This window comes from Mus caroli, unplaced genomic scaffold (genome assembly GCF_978045245.1).
Source record: "Mus caroli unplaced genomic scaffold, Mus_caroli_1 scaffold_8, whole genome shotgun sequence".
Classification (NCBI taxonomy): Eukaryota; Metazoa; Chordata; class Mammalia; order Rodentia; family Muridae; genus Mus; species Mus caroli.
In genome coordinates, this window is record NW_028227263.1 from 126,775,353 (window position 1) to 126,793,298 (window position 17,946).

A 17,946-nucleotide genomic window follows, 5' to 3' on the forward strand; every position below is an offset into this window, starting at 1 on the left:
TATCTTACTCCAAAGGGTTTATTGAGACAATTTTTTTCACATACAAGTTGGGGCAAAAAGGAAGGGGCTTATAAACAGGAACCTGAAAGGGGAACCGAGGGCATAAGGTGGGACCCAAATAAAGAGTGAAATAAATAGAGGCCAAAGTGTGGAGCAAGGAGGAGACTGACAGACTATCACACAGTGATAACGTGGGGTGGGCGCCATTAAAATCCCATTCCTTTATACAGATATACAGAGAACTAGGGGCACAGGGCCCACTCCACCCTCTACATCTCAAGGAGGGCCTGTGGCTAGGACAATGCCCCGGAGGAGTGGAGGCCCTTCCCAGGAAGGCCTGGCCCCAGAGGCTTGGTTAGTGTTGGGAAGCAAGAGGAATGGACTGAGGTCCAAAAGGACAACCTGGAGCCCACATAGGAGGGCCCCAGGAGACCCCTCTCTGCACAGCCCTTCATCTGATGGATGAGGGAGGGTGGCACTCTAGGATGGAGCCTGGCACCTTCTTTCATCTTGGACAAAATCAGATCCCAAAGGACACCCAGCCTGGTCTGTGTCAAACTCAGGACGACAGCTATGTCAGGAGTTGGGGTTGGGGCATGAGCAGAAACCCCAGAGGCCATCCTTGAGGGGTGACTCCTGGGGAAAGGGCCTTTAGCACCACCAGGCTCCAGGAAGATGAAAGAGGCCAAGACTCAGAGCCTCTGAAGGTGAGGCTGGGGCTGCCTGGAGAGACAAAGGGAAGGCAGCTGGTTAGGACAGTGCACCACACTAGCTCCAATTCCTCCCTCTATCTTCTCCGGGAAGCTCATTTATTCCCACAGGACTGTGGGCTTTGGCACAACTCAAACTGACAGGCAAGTGGATCATGGAGGTGGGGTGGGTATAGGGGTGTCTGCATTCCTATCTAGAACACAAATGGCCCTGATCCTTACCTCAGCCCCACTGCCTGGCCCCGCCCCCTGACACTGTGCAGCCAGGGCGAGGCCAGGTGGGATCATACGAAGACCTTGGCTAGGGCATCAGCACCAGCACTGGCAATAAGTGCCTTGCTGGGATGGCAGGCCACTGCATGGATGGCCTCCTCATGCTTCTTGCGGTGGGCCGTGATCTCCTGCACACATGTCTTGTTGTCTAGGCTCCATAAACGCAGAGAACAGTCGTGGCCTGTGCAGGCGTGGAGCAAAGGAGGCTGTTTCAGCCCAGACCTGGGGTTTTAACCCTTCACCTGCCCTCATGGAAAGTCCTTGGGGCAGAAGCAGCTCAGCTCTCTTTCTCCCGTGCCTCTGCCTTAAGGATATTCTCTCTGTCCCCATCGTGTCTACCATCCTGCTAACTGTCAAGTATATGTGAGGACTCTGGGAGGAAAGCTACACACAACAGGCAGCTCTCAGCCTGCAGGGACACCAAGCAAGAGCTGCTCGAAGCGGTAGGGTGTGGCTTAGTTGCTGTGTATTGGCTTGATCAGCCCAATGTCCTGGGTTCTATCCCCAGTACAACAACAACAACAAAAAAGAAACAGCAGACACTAGCTCCAGGTGATAGGATAAACAACCCCGAGCCTTCCAGACAGAGGGATGACCACCAAGGGCCTTGCGCAGGCAGCAGGCAGCAGGCAGCCAGTGAGGAATGATGGCTGTGGGAACTGAGGTGGACGCCACAGCAGCAGAGCAGCCTAGGCTGGGCCTTTGTTGGGCATGAGAGGAGAGGGCCTGACTGGCCTGAGGCTCTGCTCCTCAAGTCAGCTCAGCTCCAGGACTCAGCCCAGAAAGCAGAGCCTCAGATCTTAAGATGCTATCAGAACTGGGCCTAATACCATTGGGTAGAGAATAAGGAGACCTGGGTGTGGCTGCTCAGCCAGCAGTACATGGCATCGTCAGGCAGAGCAAGCTGATTTACCCCGAGCCTCCCCACAGCCTCCACTACCACTGGCTGTACATCTACAAACACATGTGCGCACCCTCGCTGCAGCTGACACTGGTTTAAAGGCCCTATCTACCCATTCTAGAGTCGATGGCTGCTGAGCCTGTATCTGAAGGCAGAGACGGATCGGGTACTCAAACTCTGATCCCATCACCACATGCCTACAACACAAGAGCAGCCCCGCTCTCCCAAGGAGGGTCAAAGAGGCTGACTCAAGAGCAGAGTTGCCTGACGTGGCTGTAGCCCCTCCTCTTTGCCGCCAACCCTCCTGAGGAAGGAGCAGCAAGAGGCGCTCAACTTACTTCCTGACATCAAGAATACGCCATTTGGGTCCACAGCTAGGCAGGTGACTGCGTCCAGGTGGGCCACCATGGAATGCACAGATTTACCTGGAGAGAGGATAGAGTGTGGCTGGGAGTCCCCCACAGCTACTAGCCTTATCTGAGAAGCTGAGGGGCTGGGAGCGGGAAGCCTGAAAACCTCTAAGGTAGACACCAGAGTTTGGTAGTCTTGAATGTCCCTGTCCCATGCTGCCCGTACCCCAAAAAACACAATGAGGGGACAATTAAGGCTGGGCCTCACCTGTTCGATTGTCCAGGAACCGGATGCCCCTGTCGTCGTGTGCAGTGATGGTGAGAGGCTGGTTTGGGTGACTCACCACCTGGTTGATCTGTGTGGGGCCTGGAGGGTCAGTGGGAAGAGTGGGAGAGGCAGGCCTGAGGGGGGAAGCAGGACCGGACAGAGGCAGGAGGGGCAGGCCACTTCTGCAATTGGGATCATGCCTCCCAGCCCTCTGTGCCAAGCTAGCTGGCTACCACTGAGCCTTGTTTCCTTCCTGCTTGTGGCATATGGGTAACATTCTCATCTCACTGAGGGCTAGGTCCCCAGAACCACAGGAGGAACTGGGGTCCTATGGGCATTCAACCCCCAGTCTCATTGGCCTGCTTGGCTAAGGGCCCTTACCACTGCTCCCTCGAGACTCCAATGTGAGAAGGGCGCTGCCAGCTTCCAGGTCATAAAGAACGGTATCACCAGAACGAAAGGAGGCCACGACATGGGCAGGTTCAGTGCTGGTGAAGGCCACTGAGGTGGGAACTCCATGTTCTGAGAGCACAGGGGAAGAGAGAAGGCTACTCAGAGCGCTGGTCCTGCCCTCCTGAGGAGCCACCAGAGTCCTGGGCTCTGTATCCTGCTTGTGAGACACTGGGGTCAGAACTCACCTCCAGCCATGGGGAAGGTACAGAGGCAGCTTGGACCACTGCTGCTGGGATCCCAGATGCGGACGGTGCCATCAGCGGAGCAGGATGCTAGGCGCTGGGAGGTGGGACTGAAGGCCAGACCCCACACAGCATCCCCATGGCCTTCCAGGACATGGCTCAGCACACTTGGGTCTGGGCAGGCCGGGAGGAAATAGATTGTCAGAGACACCAGCTACACTGATTGGCCCAAGGGCTGCATCTTTGCTGGGACCTGGGTGGCTGCCACTGCCCACAAGCTCCTCTGACTCTAGGGCTCAGGAACAGCTCAAGAGCTTAGAAAATGAGGCTTCCACGTTCACTGTCTCTCCAGGGCCAAGGTCAGCAGCTCAGGGGATCAGTGGAGCATGAAGGAAAGCTGCCTCTGCTCCCCTTTTAGTCCCTGCAATGTCTTTTCTTTCTACTTTCTCAGCCTCTGCTGTTCAAAGGACCTTCTGTGGTCTCTCTAGCTGTTAACTCCACATGGTTCTGGGTCAAGTCCTGCTGACACCTGAAGTCCACTTAGGATTGATGCCTGACCTTCCCAAATGGTCATTAGCTTGACAGGAAATACAACTCTGTATTCTGCCACAACCAATTTAGCACAAAGCCATGTTCAAGAGTAAGCAGCACTCAGGAGGCAGAGGCAGGAGGATCGCTATGAGTTTAAGGCCAACCTGGGTCTACATAAAGACAACATAGTGAAATCCTATCTTTTAAAAGAGGGGTGGGAGTGGGGTTGGAGAAATGGCTCAGTGGTCAGAGCATTTGCTTTTACTCCCCCCAGCACCCAGACAGTGGCTCACGACCATCTGTAACACAGAGATACATGTAAAAAGAGCTCACTAAGCATCAACAAGTTAGGCAAGGGCACTGAGTAGGAGGGCAACTCTGGGTATCTCTTCACATTTAAAAAAAAAAAACTACTTAAAATTTTTTTATTCTATTTTTTTTATGGTTACCAATGGTGGTGGCACACACCTTTAATTCTAACAATTGGGAGGGAGGCAGAGGCAGGTGGAGTTTGAAGGCAGCCTGGGCTACAGAATGAGTTCCAGGAAAGACAGGGCTACACAGAGAAACTGTCTCAAAAAACGAAGCCAACCCAAATAAAAAACAAAACAAAATAAAAAACTTTTCTTTCTTTCTTTCTTTCTTTCTTTCTTTCTCTCTCTCTCTCTCTCTCTCTCTCTCTCTCTCTCTCTCTCTCTCTCTTTCTTTTTTTTCCCCTTTGAAAAAGGATCCCACTGTGTAGCCCCAGCTAACCAAGAACTCAGCAGTTCTGGCTCACCGAGCTCTGCTTGTCTTCTGCCTCAAGGGCTGGAATTAAAGGTCTACATGACTACATGCAGCCTATAAGACATTTTTCTTGAACTATATTGTGATCATACTCTTTCTCTCCCCAGCTCTTCCCAGATTTTCCCACCTCCTTACTGCCCAAGCAACTTCATGTTCCTTCTCTCTAAAAGACTAATCTAAAGCAGAAGATTTAAAAAAAAGAAAAAAGAAAAAGAACAAGAAAAAGCCAAAAATTAAAGAAACATAAAATTTCCCCCAACAACATGGAGTGTGTTCTGAGTTGTCAACCACCCCTAGGCATGAAGCCTGCCCTGGAGTGTCACTGATAGACCTAGTGACACTGGCTCAGAGGCAGCTGATTTCCCTTCCTCACAGAAATCAATTGCAAATAGCTTCTTGGTGAGGGATAGGACGTGGTGTCCATTTCTCCTAGTAAAAGACTTTTGTCTGTTTGTTTGGTTTTTCAAGACCGGGTTTCTCTGTCCTAGAACACAGTTTGTAGAGCAGGCTGCTGGCCTTAATTAAAAGTGTGTGCTACCATTGCCAGGTAAAAGGCTTCTTAAAAACAGCTAGTTCTAAGACCTTGTTTCAAAATAGAATAAACAAAATACAAATACAAAATGAGGTCCTCAGGAAGGTGAGAAACATCTAACCATGGGTGAGGGTGTTCCCAAGACAGTGTTACCCTCTACTTAACTCTTTTTTTAATAATAATAATAAAATATTTATTTATTTATTATATGTAAGTACACTGTAGCTGTCTTCAGACACTCCAGAAGAGGGCGTCAGATCCCATTACAGATGGTTGTGAGCCACCATGTAGGATTTGAACTCAGGACCTTCGAGAGCAGTCAGTGCTCTTACTCCCTGAGCCATCTCTCCAGCCTCCTCCTAGTTAACTCTTATTCACCCATCTACCTGCCCACTCACCTGCTCATCTGTCCATCCCCACTGCGCCCCCCACTCCCCGTCCCGTGTCTTGTCTACACAGAGACACGGTCGCTCTGTGTAGTCCTGACCACTCTGGTACTCTGTAGACCAGGTTTGCCTCAAACTCAGAGATCCTTCTGCCTCTACCTTTCAAGTGCTGGGATTAAAGGCGTGCACCATTGCGCCTGCTGGCTGCTGCCCAGCAAGGATGTGTGTGTTCACGCGCGCAAGTATGTGAGAACCCAACTGGCGGCAAGACGACGACTCGCTGGTGTCGGTTCTCTACTTCTAATGTGGGTTCTAGGGACTGAACTCTGAGCATCAGTGGTGCCTTTACCTGCTAAGCCATCTTGCTGGTCCTATGTAGTGTGTTATTTTGAGACAAGACTTTTCTATGTAGAGCAGGCTGACCTGGACCTTAAATTAAAATCCTCCTGCCTCAAACTCCTGAGCACTAAGATTATCATTTCCTCTTTAACTTTTTCTTGGAGTAGAGAAGACCTTTTTCCTCCCAATAGGGATTCACTATGTCCGGGCAGTAGCTTGATTGGTATGTGGCATGGCAGGCCTGAAACCCAATACATAATCAAGCTGGTCTTGAACTTGTGATTGTGGTTATCCCTCCTGCCATTACTACTCCATTGTAAGATGAACCAGCATTTTTTTTTTTTTTTTTTGAGACACTATGTAGCTCTAACTGGCCTAGAACTTGCTATGTAGACAAGGCTAGCTTTGAACTCAGAGCATTGTTTGCTTCTGCCTCCTGAGTGCGATTAAAGATTTATGTTTTTGTTTTTGGTTGGTTGGTTGGTTGGTTTTTGAGATATGATTTCATGGCCTTAAACTCCCTATGTAACCAACAATGAACTTAGCATCCTGACCCACCCAGCTCCTGTGGTACTGGGATGGGACCCAGAGCTTCACTCTACCTACTGATCCCCAGCTCCAGTGCCTCCACTTAACTCTTAAAGGGCTGAAGGACAAGGCCTCAGCTCCCTGCCATTTATGGTCCCACCAATGCTTCTCAGCTCACCTCCTCTGTTTCTAACAAACCCCTGACCCACAATAAGACCTTAGCTGGTCCCCAACATAGTCCACCAAGTTGACCAAGCCCATTCTGGCCCTGACTCAGGCTAGCCTCTGCTTCCCCAAAAGCCAGCTCACACTGTCCCTCAAATGCAGCCCAACTCTCCCCTCACCATTATGCCTCATCTCCCTCTGCCCACTCTCTCAATGTGAAATCAGGAGCCTTACAGTGCTACTTCCCAGAGCTGTGACAGGAGGAGGGAGTGGCAGGGTCTGTCCTCACCATAGCCATCATATGGGTCCATGTTGAGGTCAGGAATCTTCCAGCTGTGGATCCTGGCATCAGCCCCACCACTGTAACAGTACTCGCTGTTGCTGCCCATGGTGACTGCCAGCACCGGGCCCCTGCAGGGTGCAAGGGAGAGGTGATGCAAGGCAGCTAAGGCTCAAGCCTTCCTTGCTCATGGGAGCTTGAGGATTTCTTCTAGCTTTTAGTTTAGTTTTGTTTTTGTTTTTCAAGACAGGGTTTCTCTGTGTAGCCCTGGCTGTCCTGGAACTTGCTCTGTAGACCAGGGTGACCTTGAACTCACAGAGATCTGCCTGCCTGTCCCTCCCAAGTATTGGGATCCAAAATGTGTGCCACCATGCCTGGCTCTTGTAGCTAGTTTTAAGTAGCATTTAATGTACTTCTTGTCATATGTCACAATGCGCATGTGGCGGTCAGAAGACAACTTCAGGGGTTGGTTCTGGGGTTGGTTCTCTCCTCCCAGCACCTGAGTCCTGGGACCAAACCTACACTGCTCCAGGTCTCCAGGGCAGCAAGAAGCAGCAGCCCAGCTATGCTGCTGGGTGGCAGGGCTTACCACAGGCTCAGCCATCTCCCTACCTGTGAGCGCGGAAAGCATGAATCGGCTCCACATCCAGTGCAGCATTTCTATGGGAAAAAGAGGAATCCCATCACTAGGACCCCAGGTCCTAAGGCCCCGCACCCTCCAGGGTGGCACCCTTACTTCTTGGCCGTAACTGCCTTCTGCAGGTTCCACAGTTTGAGTGTGCCATCCTCAGAGGCAGTAAGCAGTGCTGACTGGCTGTGGTGGAAGGCCAGGGAGCGGATGCCATCGTAGTGTGAGCGGAGGGTAAACTTGGGGTTCCATGTCTTCTTGAAAGCGTCTTTGCTGTCAGACAGCTGGGGATGGGGAGCTGCCTCAGTGTCCTCTTGGATGCCCCAGCACTCATACAAACACTGACAACCACCCATGAACTGACTAGACTGGAACTGATGGTCCCCAGCCTGACATTTCTTTCTGTGTGCCTCAGAAGAGCCCTTCACACATACTCAGTTTTTAGCAGTAAGGGAGGCTCTGGAGGGGCCAGAGGAACCTGACTCTTTGGGGCCTCACAGTTCAGAGGCCTCTAGGAAAGAGAGGCAGGTCTTTCTTAAACACACAGAACCGGAAACTCTTAAGGATGAGAAAGAGACACCAAGACACCCTAGCCTCCTCTGCATGGACCAAGAGGTTCTCATGAGGGAGTGGCAAATATGTAGGACTTAACCAGTACCAGGGAAGAGGAAATTTAGGAACAAGGCGAGTATGTCAAGGCCCTGGGGCAGGAGATAGCAAGGCTGGGATACACAAATTCAGAAACATGCCACACACACAAGAGGAAGGCAGAAAGGTCAATGGCAGGCACGACAGTGGATCCCACTTAGAAACCGGCAAAGCCCCAGAGTAATGAGAAGCCACATGGGCTGCGGAGCAGTGGATGACAGTCGGTCCTGGCCTCTCTGGGGAAAGTCAGCATAACTGCAGAGATAGGTCCCGAAGCCTCAGTCACAGGGAACGACCTTACTATGACTTGGGAACCAAGTTCTAGGACAGGGGAGTCTGGAGACTTGAGCCTCAGACCCCAGGAGAGACACTCTGAAAGGACGTGTCCTAAAAGGTGAGGCTGCTCACTCTGAGTGGAAGGCCCGGTCTGGGAGAAACCATGAGCTGTCAGGCAAGCCTCAGCACCCCAGACCCGTTCACCTGCCATCAGCTACATTTGCACCATGATTCTTAGGAACTAGATTTGTGCTCAAGTGGGTTCCCCCTCTCTGAAGGACCACTGTGGGGCAGGTTGAGGGATGCTGCACTACAATCCCAGGTAGATCCTGCCCAGCCTCTCTTCTCCACATATCCCCAACCTCACTGGGGTCAGTAACCTGATCCTCTGCCCTGGAAAATGCATCCGACCCTACACCAGAAAGTCCCAATGACCCATGCAAGGTGCACAGCACAGAATGCCAGGCATGAGGTTCTTCATTCCAGCCCAGCTGCTCCACCCAAAACACAGTGCCCTGAGTGGGGGGAGCATGGCCGCCAACCATCTCCCCACATCCCCCAAGAGGGAGGGCATGGGGAAGATCCTGCACCCTCTAGTGAGGCCCAATGTGTTAGAGCTGCCCAGGGGCTGTGGAATGACCTCTCACAGTTCTCACATGAAAGGGACAGAACCCAGGCCTGTAACACGGTCAGAGCTGAGCCTGACTGATGGGGTACCCCAACAACTTACATCACAGCTGAGGTCGTTGTCATTGGTGACGGTGAGATCTGCCAAGTCCCCCAGGCTCACCTCCCCGCCCCCGATAGTGTCCATGATGAAGACGTCTGAGGAGAAGCCAAAGGAACCTGGTAGGGGGGAGGGGTGGGTGGGGCAGACAGGGCCAGGGAAAGAGAAAGAGGCAAAGAGAGGCGGAAAAGATGAGGAGCAAGGAAGAGAGGCAGAAAGACAGGATCAAGAATCACAGCTGGAAAGGAAGACAGGGACAGACAGACAGACAAGGGAAAACAGACAAAAAGAGAGGGAAACAGACAGACAGACGACCTTTTGGGACAGGGAGGCTGCAGACTGGAGGCTGGGCCTTACCTCTGAGGACACAGAAACCCCAGGCTTACTCTGCAGCCCCCTCTGTCGTGGACCCCAAGGGAATGGAGTGTGAGGCTGAGGATTACCTTCATGAGGCCGGGGCTGGGGTGTGCCAGGAGGTGGGACAGTCACTTTCGGGGGCAGGCCATCCACATCCCGGAGGTCAGCAAGAATTCCCTGGAGTTTGACCCGACGGCTTTCTGCATGGAAGAGGGATGAGCAAGAGTTGGCCACCAGTTCTACTCAATCTCTCAGGGAAGCCCCCTTCACTGCCGCTGCCTTTCCTGCAACAGGGGAAGCTGTAAAGACCTGACCCCAGGAAGGGACAGACTGAGGAGACAGACTGGCAGGATCCCAGTGAGAGGTGGCAGGCAAATCCTGGCCCTGCCCTAGACCAGAAGACCCCACGGCCCTTCTGGCCAGGAGTCACAAGACAGGAAGACACAGCCCATGCCCCTCCTTCACCATCAGTTTTCATCCTGCCCTCTGTTTGAGCTAGATAGGCACTGGTCACCTGCTGTAAGGACCAGCGCTTGACTTCTGGCAGAGCTGCTTGAATACAGCTTCCAGGGACTTTCCAGGGAAGAGTAAGGGCCTGGCTCTGACTAGGGGCTTGAGCTATCCTTGACCCACCTCGGGAAGTATATCCGTCCGGGCAGAGCCCTGGACAGGAAGCAGCTGAAGCATGCAGGGTCAGATCCTGCCCTAGCCAGGCCTCTCAGTCAGTCCTCCACTCACCCAGCTCATGGGGGTTCCCCTCTGAAGTACGTCGAGGATCTGGAGACCCCTCTCCATCCTCTCCTGAGCCCAGGAAATCAAACTCATTGATGGCATCTTCTGAGTCATCCTCTTCATCCTCGTCCTCCATTTCAGGTACTAGGGCCTTGGATGGGAGCTGGGACGGGAAAAGAAGTGGGGATAGGGGTCAAACCCACCTGGTTCCCAGAAAAAGGAAAGCCACCAGCTCCTTTCCCAAAGCCTAGATCCAGACACTGTGTAGTGGGCACTGGGCACTCACAAATCTCTCCTCACACCTCTGCTGAGGCCCTCCCCAGCACACGGCTCTCAGGAAGGCATATGGTACAACCCCTAGGGGTATACAGAGACACACAATTGCAGGCAGATGAGCAGAAGCCTGTATCTGGACATAAAACTAACAGTGATAACACACTTTTCAACAAGCAGTGTGTTTGAGCATGAGGAGCCTCAGTCAGTGACTCATGGAAGGAGCTTTGAGACATGGCTTCACTCTGCCCACAGCCCTATGAACAGATTCAAAGTACAGCCCTTTTCCCCATCCTACGTGTGTGGGAACGAGCTAAGCAGAATAAAGCCAATTGCTCCAGGTCCCCAAATTCAAACTGGGCCACAACTGATGCCCCAGGGTATCAGTGTCCTCCCCCCTTCTCTCATGCTCACACGCGCACACACACACACACAGAGGCAGTCTTGAGTAGGGGTTAGGAGGAACAGAGGACTCCAGCATCTGACCCAGGAAGCCAAGTCAGAGTCCACATACTCAAAGATGCCCTTTATCCTTTTGCCTCCTTCAAGATTCCAGGTCTGTGTATTTTGCTCCCATCAGAATCACATCAGGACAGGACCCTATGCTAAGTCATGCTAGGAACCATAGAGACAGAGTGGAAACCAAGCCTCCCCAACACATACGGTAAGGGGTGGTCAGAGTCTGGAGAAGGGAACCCAGAGGCTCTAAAGGCTGACAAAATAGATCCTTGGTGGCCCCAGGAGACCCAAGGCAAGACAGAGAAGGGGTACCTGTATAGAGTGGGAAAGAGCCACAGAAGCTACATCTGGGAAAGTGGGATCTGGGTAAAGCCAAGGTCTTCCTCACGGCTGATGTCTCTGCCTCCACCTCAGCACATCCTACAGGTGGCCACCCCAGCCACTATTGACCCACTTGTGGTCTAGACTTGCGTCGTCTTGTCCCATACCTGCTCAGAGCTGGGCTTTGAAGGTCTCAGCAAATGCTCAATAGGCAACTAAGGCCACATTCATGACCAAGGACAAAACTCTGAAGAAAAGAAGTACAGAGCCCAAAAGGTACAACCACACTGGGTGTTGGGAGCCAGATGTGAGGACATGTTGATAAGATCAGGATGCTACCCCAAGGTCAGTGTCCACAGGCAAAGGTCCTGACCACAATAGCAGACCAGAATGCCCAGATCATAAAACTCCCCCCAGGCCTCACCCAGGCCTGGGCCCAGGCACATTTATTTCATTTACAAGTCTTTACCGAGGGCCTGTGCTTCCCACCCTTTTCAGGATATGGGGACAGAAAGCAAGAGTCACTGGAAAAAACATTCAACTTAGGGGGGTGGGCAGGCTGGCTGGACAAAGGCAGACTCAGTGGGTCAGGGCACTGAGCTAGCCTGCAGAACCATACATGGGAAGGTGGGATGGGGCATTATCTGGAGCCAGGGAGGGCCAGAGCAAAGGTCAGCAGTGGAAGGCTCACCCTCACACGTTGCTTCTTATGCTGCACACTGTCCAGCTCATCATCCTCATCGCTGTCTTCATCCTCGCAGTTCTGCAGGAAGGGTATCTGCTCCAGTACCGAGCCCCCCAGGCGCTCCTTGCCATCTTTGCCAGCTGCATTCCTGCCAAGATAGGGATGTACACACGCGACACTCAGGCTTCAGGTGACAGAACCCAGAGAGCGAGACACTCCAGACACAGCTGAGCTCCTAAGCCCCACGGAGTCTTGGCTTTGAGCATGCAAAGCCTCCTATCAAGCCTCTGCCGTGTACCATCCATCATCCCTGGACCCCTTGTACAAACCTGAGGCTGTGCCTCCCATAGCACTGAGTTCCAACTGTGGTGACAGAGCAAGCCCCCGACCCTGAACATTCCTGCTCCACATCTGGCCAAATCAGATATGAGCTGGCTAAGAAGATGTCTCTGCCCAGCAGCCCCCTCCCCTAATCAGCCATAGGCAGCAGCCACTCTGCAACACTCAGTCACCTCCAACTCTTCAACCACCAACTAACACAGACCTGGAGAGAGAGCCTTGCCCACCATATAAGCAGCAACTACTCTCCTGCCTCCTGCCTCCTGCCTCCCAGGGGATCCAGACCCCAATACCAAGTTCAGGTAACACACACTCAGATGCCCTCTCTCCTGCTGTCCAGGGTCACACCACAGCTGTCAACTGCCAAGACACAGTTACTGCTTCCCAATCAGTAGAAAAATCAGTGTAGAACATCCTTTATGGTCATCTCAAACACTGTCTTTTGAGGACTTCCTCTTCCACACCCACCTCTGCCTCCTCGATGACTGTTTCCTCCTTTAGCTCTTTTTGCCAATCTCTTGCCTTTGGAGCCCTCAGGATATGCAGCTGGATCCCTTCCCAAACACATCAGTGCGGTGGTAAACTAGAAATCTTTAGGGCTCTTGTAGGACACACGGCACCTTACCCTTCAGACAGCTGCACTACTGCTCATCAGCTCCTGCTGTTCCCCTCGGGTTTCTGACCTTAGGAGGTACCAGTCAATTCCTCACACTTTTTTCTCTCTCCCTCCCCTAAGTCTTTCACAAGAGCACATTTCTTACCTGTCCATTGCTAATGTCCACCAGCCCTGGCCGGGATCACACAGTAAGCCCCACCTGGTCTCCCTGCTTCCTCAATCTCTCCTCGAAGCAGACTAAGATGTCAAATGATAGACCTCTGCTGGAAATCACTGGCTTCCCACAGCCCTGTGGGTAAGCATCCACTGTTTATCGTGGCCTAGGAGGCACTCTGTGATCTGCCTCCTGAGACCTGGCCTCACCACAGACCACAGGCCACAGGCTCATGTGTTTACTGCAGCAGCCATGCCACACGGGTCTCCTGCTTCCCACATGCATTGAGCTCTGTCTCTAGTACTTCCCTTGCCTAGAGAACACTATTTCCTGCTACTCTCTGGCCACATGTCACCCCCACAAAGTGGTCCTCCCTCCTAGCCACCAAGAGGGCACTACTTCTGTTACTTCTCATGTAGCCCAGGCTGGCCTCAAATGTGCTCTGTAGCCAAGAGTGACCTTGAACTTCTGATCTTCCTGAATCTACCTTCTGAGTACTGGGATGTACGTGCCTGTAAAGCAGGAGTCTGTTCTCCATGTCTGGTTTACACAGGGTTAAAGATGGAAACCAGGGCTTCATGCCCCCATCTTCCTCCTTGTCCTCCCCCTTTTCCTCCTCTTCCTCCTTTTTGGCCAGGCTGGTCTCTAACCCCTGGGCTCAAGCAACTCCTGCTTCTGTCTCTTGAGTAGCTGTGACCCCAGGGGTATACCACAGTACCAGGCAGTCTCCTGTCACTCTTTCCACATGCTCTACCTAGCACCACCTAATGACATTTCTGCTTCTGAGGGGTATCAACTACTGATGGGAGATGAACTAAAACTAAATGAGCCCTTAAGACAAGGGTGGAGGTCTCATGTGTTGCTAACCACTGCAGCCAACCCCTCCCCCACCATTCTACCCCACCTCCACCAAGGTCTGTCCTCAGCTAGAAAAAGAGGCCATGTGGCAACCTGAAGGGGAAGCACTCAACACAATCTAGAAGGGCTGGAGCTCAGCTGGGAACACTGCCTTCCTGCCCAGCCTCCCCGGGGAAAGAAGAGCAGAGTTCCTGATAACTCAGGGTCTCACCTCTTGATCTGTTCCTCGATCTGTTTTACCAGTAGAGACTCGCCACCGCTAAGTCCCCCAGGGCCTGGTGAAGCCCTGGGGGCCCCCTCAGCTGGCTCACCGGCCCCATTGAGTTCCAGTGAACGGCCCAGAAGGGAACGCACACGCTTGGACCGCATGTCCAAGATGGTATCTGTGTAGCCCACCTCTTCCAGGTACCTGTGGGAGCAGAGCCAGGGCAGGTAACACATGAGCTGAGCTGCTTCTGACTGCTGAGCCACGCACAAGCCAGCAGCCTTCTCAGGAGCCACCAAAGAGCAGATGGCAGTTTTTCAGAAGCAGCCCCTGAGCAGCAGCTTGGCTTCTGATACTTATCAATGGAAGCCCTGGTCCCCATGCACGCTGCTATGGCACACGGTGTCCCCAACATGTAGGAGAGAGCCCACGTGCAGGAGCAGCCAGATGTCCACTGATGGACGCTAGGCAGAAGGTGACAAAGGCAGAGGGCCACAGAGAGATGGCTATGATCAGCAGCACAGTGAACATGGCGGATGTTCCATGTTCCCATGTGATTCCGGGTTTTATAAAATGGAAAGAAGAGTGTGATGGTCTGTGTGTGCTTTCATCACACACAGACACACCCTTATGCTTGCTTCCTCGACGCCTAGAAGACAGACATAAACTGAGCAACAGTGACCTCTGCAGGGGAGGATACAGGACACAAGAGTACACTGTTTTTTTCTGCAGTACTGGGGATGGACCCCAGGGCCTTGAGCATGCGAGGCAAGCGCTCTACCGCTGCGCTACATCCGCAGCCTGCGGTCTACTTACTTCTATACCTGAGCATTTATTACTTCTGCAACTTAAAAAACTGAAGCCAGCTGAGACTGGCCTAAAGGAAAAAGAAAAAGAAGAGAAGATCAAAAAGTCAATCCTGAGTATGTGCGGCTTCCAGGGTTAAGGGACAACACTGCCTCACTGCTCTGCTGCAGGACCCTTTGGATGCCTGTGCCCTTCTTTGCCTTTCCTGCCTCTGCAATGCCTTATGTGGCCCAGGGGACAAAAGAGGCAGAGAAGCCTGGCAATCTGGAAAACGGGCTCTATGGGTGACTGCCTGAGATCTCACTGTGGCCCTCCATGCGTTTATCAGATGCTCTTGGCACCAGTGAGAACCAGGGGCAAGTCAGCAGTTACACAGTACAGGTACTATGGGGAACCAGAGGGCAGGGAGACATGAGTATAGTGGCAGGCCCATGCTCCCATTGTATTTGTTTTACAGCCCTCTGGGGTTATTTGTGCCCACTTAAACTAGCAGTGGTTTGCAGATACTGAGCTGAAGACAGTGAAGGTCGGCTTCCTGAGTTCTATCATTGTCTTAGACTCAAGTTTTAAAGTAGCTCTCAACACAGCACCTCAGGATGGATTGGCTCTGGAGATCTGTGGCTTTCCAGCAGGGTCCCTGTTACATAGTGGTGATTTCTGTAGTGCTGTGGATGGACCCCAGGGCCTGGTCCACAGTTACTAAGGGCTTAGCCCTTAAGCCATACACTCCACTCCTTTAAGTTCTTAACTTTATGTAATCTGACTGATTTATATGTGGGAATTGATAATACTTAGTAAAAGCATTACAAACCACATAGACAGTTTAAACAAACAAACAAACTAACCAACCAGTCCTGGCTCTTACACAGCATGGAGCACACCACTCGAGGGACTCACAGTACCTCTCCAAATATTAAGACTGACACAGCTCTTTAGGCCTCACCTCTCTTACTCTCTAGTCCTCCTTCTCTCTCTCTCCCTTCCCCACTCTCTCCACGTGGCCATGGCCCGTCTCTCTCTCTCTCTACCTTTTTTCCTTTCTCCCCGCCTTTCTACAATAAAGCTCTAATACAATTTAAAAAAAAAAAAAAAGAGAGACTGACACAAAGATGCAAATGTGAACAGGGCCACATTTCCTCAGAAATAAGATTATTTACTTCTCAGATATCCTAAAATGCTAAAATCTTTACAGTAAGAAAAAATCCAGATTTGGTTAGAGGCTGGTGGCCCACTGATTCTGTGTTTGAAGCCTTTCTCTAGTCAGGAGGCAGGACAGCTCACCTCTCAGAAGGCAGGCCAGTAGAGCTTACCTTCTCTGGGTTGAACCCACAGCACCCAGGTACTACTACTGCTATCATTTAACTTCACTCTGTTAAAAATATTTTACCCCAACACTATTCTTTTAAAAGGAAATATCAAAGAGGCATACAGGGTCAAGTTTTGGGGGAAGAGTTTTAGGGGTGCCCCTGCTGCAAGCCTTTCCTCTCTTTCCCACTGGGTAATACTGATCACTCATATACTATGTACTACACTGTGCGTTTCTTATATTCTAAGTTTCTCAGTGCAACTCACTCATATACTATGTACTACATTGTGCATTACGTGTAATCCGGGTTTTTCAGTAAAACTCACTCATATACTATGTACTACACTGTGCGTTTCAGTGTTTTAGATAGTTCATGTCCCAGTGGGGACAAGAAGGACTGTGGATTCCTTGGGCCTATCTCCTGAGCCAAGTATGCTGTGAAGTCTCATGTCCCATCCTGTCCCTCCCCTCCCATCACTCACTGTCGCAGAAGCTGTCGCCCCTCCTTCCACACCAATGGGCTGTTCTCCAGTGTGACCGACTCTACAGGGCCATTGGAGACTAAAAAGAGAGAAGAGGAAGATGTCTCAGTCAGGGCACGGACACTCTCCAGTCACCCCTCCATCTTCTCATATCAAGTCTGAATGAATCTGCCACCATCACAGGCCTGTCCCCATTTCCTGAGTCCTCTCCACCCACACTCTCCCTCTGAGTGACTCCTCTCCTGGAAGCTCTCCTCACTGTTAGGCTCTTGACTGGCCCCTGCCAACCACGGCCAAGAATAGCAGAGCTGTGCCTCCACATGCACGGCTGGCTGCTGCTTTCTTATGCAAGGAGTGGGTAGTCTGGCTCTAGAGAACGAGCAAGCAGGCTGGAGAGAACCGAGGGTAGCGGCTATAGGTGAGCTGGCTGGGAAGCTAACTCTGTGCACTGCTCATCTATCCAATTAGGCCTGGCTGAGTGCCTTTGCCATCCCAGTCAAGAGCTTACATCTCAGTAGCAGGGCATGAAAGGAAGACCTCCCTTAGCCCTGCAGGCAAGAACTCCACAGAGCCACAGGACCAAGCTCCAAACATCACTGGCACAACCGTGCACACTGGTGCCCTTGCCACTGGGCCCACCTGACTAGACACTAGTGTGTCACCGGAAAACATTCCCGCATTCCCATGGACATCTGTTTCCTCCTTCCAGAAGCTTAAGCTGCCAATGCCCACAGAATAAGCACACATCTATTCTGCTCTCTGCTGTGCCCTGCTCTGTGACAAGAAGCCAGCACCTCATATATCAATTGAGGCGGGGGGTAGGGGGTGGGGAGGTTAGTGTAAATGACTGAATGACAACCCAGTGCAAACACCACCTTCTCAATGAAGTTTTTCCTAGACTTTCCACAGCACACCATAAATAGTTACACTCATTCTCACAACAGAAGGATGCAGGAGATGCTGGGCCATCCATCATGTCCTTGGGAGGACAGCAGGATGGCAGACAGGTAAGGCTGGACACAGTCTGACACAGACTGATGGGAAGAGCCCCTGAGGATGCAACTCTACCCCACCCTATTGCCATCTGCAATTTCTCTATGCCAACCAGCTGCTCTGCTGGGGGTGGCCACGGGAAGATGCAAGGGTGGGTACCTTGTTCTGACAGATCTGTCTTCTTCTCCCCCTGATTCAGGTCTGTACCAAACTTCAGTTTATGATATTTGGCCCTAAAAGAACAAATAACAAATGAGCTGAGAGAGGAGAACAGACAGGATAAGGGACCACCTCAGGAAACCCAGGGCCTCCTTCATCAGCTCCCTGCCCACAAGCATCAGCTCTAGAATTCTCAAGGCTGCCTCCCTTCCTCCTGAAGCCTCAGTTCCTTCCCAG

General features: G+C 51.9%; 1 protein-coding gene across 2 annotated transcripts in view; it reads right to left on the reverse strand.

The window, feature by feature from the left end:
- Nucleotides 1-17,946, reverse strand: part of Strn4 (striatin 4) — a 24,884-nt gene continuing 6,938 nt past the window's right edge. The window contains exons 3-18 of one of the 2 annotated variants that reach the window (XM_021166040.3): nt 17,710-17,783; nt 16,558-16,636; nt 13,969-14,166; nt 11,797-11,938; nt 10,059-10,215; nt 9,407-9,520; nt 8,967-9,061; nt 7,421-7,596; nt 7,297-7,344; nt 6,694-6,815; nt 3,141-3,311; nt 2,884-3,024; nt 2,503-2,601; nt 2,223-2,309; nt 933-1,164; nt 1-723 (exon numbers count right to left, since the gene is read on the reverse strand). In XM_021166040.3, coding sequence (XP_021021699.1) covers nt 995-1,164; nt 2,223-2,309; nt 2,503-2,601; nt 2,884-3,024; nt 3,141-3,311; nt 6,694-6,815; nt 7,297-7,344; nt 7,421-7,596; nt 8,967-9,061; nt 9,407-9,520; nt 10,059-10,215; nt 11,797-11,938; nt 13,969-14,166; nt 16,558-16,636; nt 17,710-17,783 — 1,873 coding nt within the window. In that variant the 3' untranslated portion in view covers nt 1-723; nt 933-994. Of the gene's footprint in view, nt 724-932; nt 1,165-2,222; nt 2,310-2,502; nt 2,602-2,883; nt 3,025-3,140; nt 3,312-6,693; nt 6,816-7,296; nt 7,345-7,420; nt 7,597-8,966; nt 9,083-9,406; nt 9,521-10,058; nt 10,216-11,796; nt 11,939-13,968; nt 14,167-16,557; nt 16,637-17,709; nt 17,784-17,946 lie in introns of both variants that reach the window. The other variant, XM_021166039.3, reaches the window with a different exon arrangement.